At 61.9% G+C, this 2,443-nt stretch overlaps 1 protein-coding gene across 1 annotated transcript; it reads left to right on the forward strand.

The window, feature by feature from the left end:
* The first annotated feature begins 802 nt into the window (after nt 1-802).
* Nucleotides 803-1,823, forward strand: PPIA (peptidylprolyl isomerase A). The gene is made up of 4 exons (XM_057388080.1): nt 803-884; nt 993-1,081; nt 1,255-1,427; nt 1,522-1,823. Exons 2-4 carry the CDS (start codon nt 1,073-1,075, stop codon nt 1,655-1,657), a joined length of 318 nt encoding a protein of 105 aa, XP_057244063.1. The 5' UTR covers nt 803-884; nt 993-1,072; the 3' UTR covers nt 1,658-1,823.
* Nucleotides 1,824-2,443: the final 620 nt, after the last annotated feature.

Raw genomic sequence — 2,443 nt, forward strand, 5'->3', positions numbered from 1 at the left:
GCGGCGCCCCCGGTCCGGCGGGCGAACAAAGGGCTCCGCCGGCCCCTCGGCATCGGGCTCGGGGAGCTCGAGGAGCGGCGGCGCGGTGCCAGCCCGGGGCGCGCCATCGCCCGCGGGAGTCGCGGTACGCGGCCCGGTAGCGCTGGTTCCCCGTTAGCGTCGGCCCCCGCTGGCCTCGCCGCCGCCGTGTTCCCGCCGCGGCTCCGCTCCGCCCCGGCGCCGGGGGGGCGCGGCAGCTCCCCCCACTGCGGGTCGGGGCCGTGGCCGCCATTTTATCGCGGGGCCCCCGGAGCATCGGGAGGAGCCGCGTCGAGTTCCCGGGCGATGCTKCCCGGCTCTGGGGATGCCGGCGGAGAGCGCAGGCATCCCGATCGCGGCGGGATTRTCGCTGGAGGGCCAAGCATTTGTCACCCCGCCCGGGGCGCGGAGCATCCCTGGCACGGCTGGGCCGGCTCCGGGCGCCGCCGCTGCTGCAGATTCGGGGCCGCGCTCCCGCACGGGTGGCGCATCGAGCCCAAAATCCTTCTGGAGCGTTGAGAGGCGGCGCCCGCGCCCCGCCCAGGAAGGCTTCGGGCATATTAATGTTTGATTTAATCCAGGCCAGTGGAACGAGCGCTGCTCTGCCCCGCTGGTGAGGCTTGTGKTGCCGCAGCTGTTAGTTCGGAGCTTCCACATAACGGTGTGAGGCGGGGARGGCTCTGGAGCTGCTGGCACGGCCGAGGAGCCGCCAGCCAGAGGGGTCACCAGGTTCCGAGCCTGGGGGGGATTCCCGGGACTGGGGGTGGCCCTGGGGAACAGGGGACAGCGGCTGGTCACCGGCCCAGATTGACAAATTTCTTTCCTTTCTTCCTAGCTGTTCGCAGACAAGGTCCCGAAGACAGCAGGTTGGTAAAGCAGCTTTGGCTCCACTGCAACTGTGTCGAGCCCTAGTACTGCCCTGAACCCTGGAAAAATAAAGCATATTACATGGTGGGGTTTTATTTCCTTTGCAGAAAACTTCCGTGCCCTGAGCACTGGTGAGAAGGGATTCGGCTACAAGGGGTCCTGCTTCCACAGAATCATTCCTGGGTTCATGTGCCAGGTGCGTAGTGCCCCTGCTGCATCAGTGGGTGGGTGGATGAGGCGATTTGGCACTTGTGTGGGGTTTGGACTTGGATGCTGACAGATTTAGGGTGGGAGGTTGGTTCTGCCTCCCTCCTGCAGCCAGTTCCAGAGCATTCTGCACCCGTGACCTKAAATGCTGCCGTTTCACAGGGCGGTGACTTCACGCGCCACAATGGCACTGGAGGCAAATCCATCTATGGGGAGAAGTTCCCTGATGAGAACTTCATCCTGAAGCACACGGGCCCTGGCATCCTGTCCATGGCCAACGCYGGCCCCAACACGAACGGCTCCCAGTTTTTCATCTGCACTGCCAAGACCGAGTGGTGAGTTTGTGGGCTGTGGGAGGAGAGCTGTGGCTGGGAGATGCCCTCTGTTGGGGACATTGGGGACTGGCTGTGACCGGTGTTTTTCCACCAGGTTGGATGGCAAGCACGTCGTCTTCGGCCGYGTCAAGGAGGGCATGAACGTAGTGGAGGCCATGGAGCGCTGTGGCTCAAAAGATGGCAAAACAAGCAAGAAGATCACCATCACTGACTGCGGGCAGCTGTCGTAAACCCTTCTCTCACCAACTGACCATTCCTTCAGCAGCCTGGGCACCACAGCCCGCTGCAGCTCACCTGTTCCCGCCCCGTTCCTGATGTACTGCTGCGTTTCTACTGGGTCACGGTCCCACTGGGCCGCAGTTCCCTTCGAGTCTAAATAAAACGAGTTAAATTACACACACCAGAGCGGTCCCCTTCTGTCCCCCAGCTGGGAAAGGCAGCGGCTGGAGCTGGTGGGGGAGGAAAAGGGGGGTGTTGAGAGGGCAGGAGGATTCCTGTCAGTGGGGTGGTTAATCCATATTCCCAATAGGGTCCAGAGTGAGGAGATTCAGCTGCTGTTTGCACTGAGTTGGTGTAGGAGAGTTCTCAGTGCTTCAACTGGGGAATGGTTCAATTTTTCCACATGTGGGGCTGCAGTGACTGTGGAGGGGCAGTGACCCCCATCTTGGGGGTGCCATGTGGGTCTGTGACATAGCTGGAGTGGGCTGTCCTGGGAAGGTGAGGATCCCAGGTCCAGTCTGGGACCTGTTGAAGCAACCCAGTTTGGAGGTGTTAGGGGGATCCCAGTAGTCCCTGTTGGGGGCTGGTGGTCCCAGTTTGGGGRTGTCCAGCTCTGTTAAAATTCCAGGTGTGCTATAATGGGGTGATTGGTGCCAGTTGAAGGCTGGGTGTCCAGCTCCAGTGTGATTCCAGTGCTTCCCGTTTGAGAGTGCCTAGGTGGAGTAAACACTCCTGTGGGGTCAAGCAGGGCAAGGTGACCCCCTGCCCCCTTTTGCGGTGCCTGAAGGGCACCAAAC

The sequence above is a fragment of the Malurus melanocephalus genome, unplaced genomic scaffold, assembly GCF_030028575.1.
Source record: "Malurus melanocephalus ecotype Western Australia unplaced genomic scaffold, MMel_1.1 scaffold_1553, whole genome shotgun sequence".
NCBI classification, from domain to species: Eukaryota; Metazoa; Chordata; class Aves; order Passeriformes; family Maluridae; genus Malurus; species Malurus melanocephalus.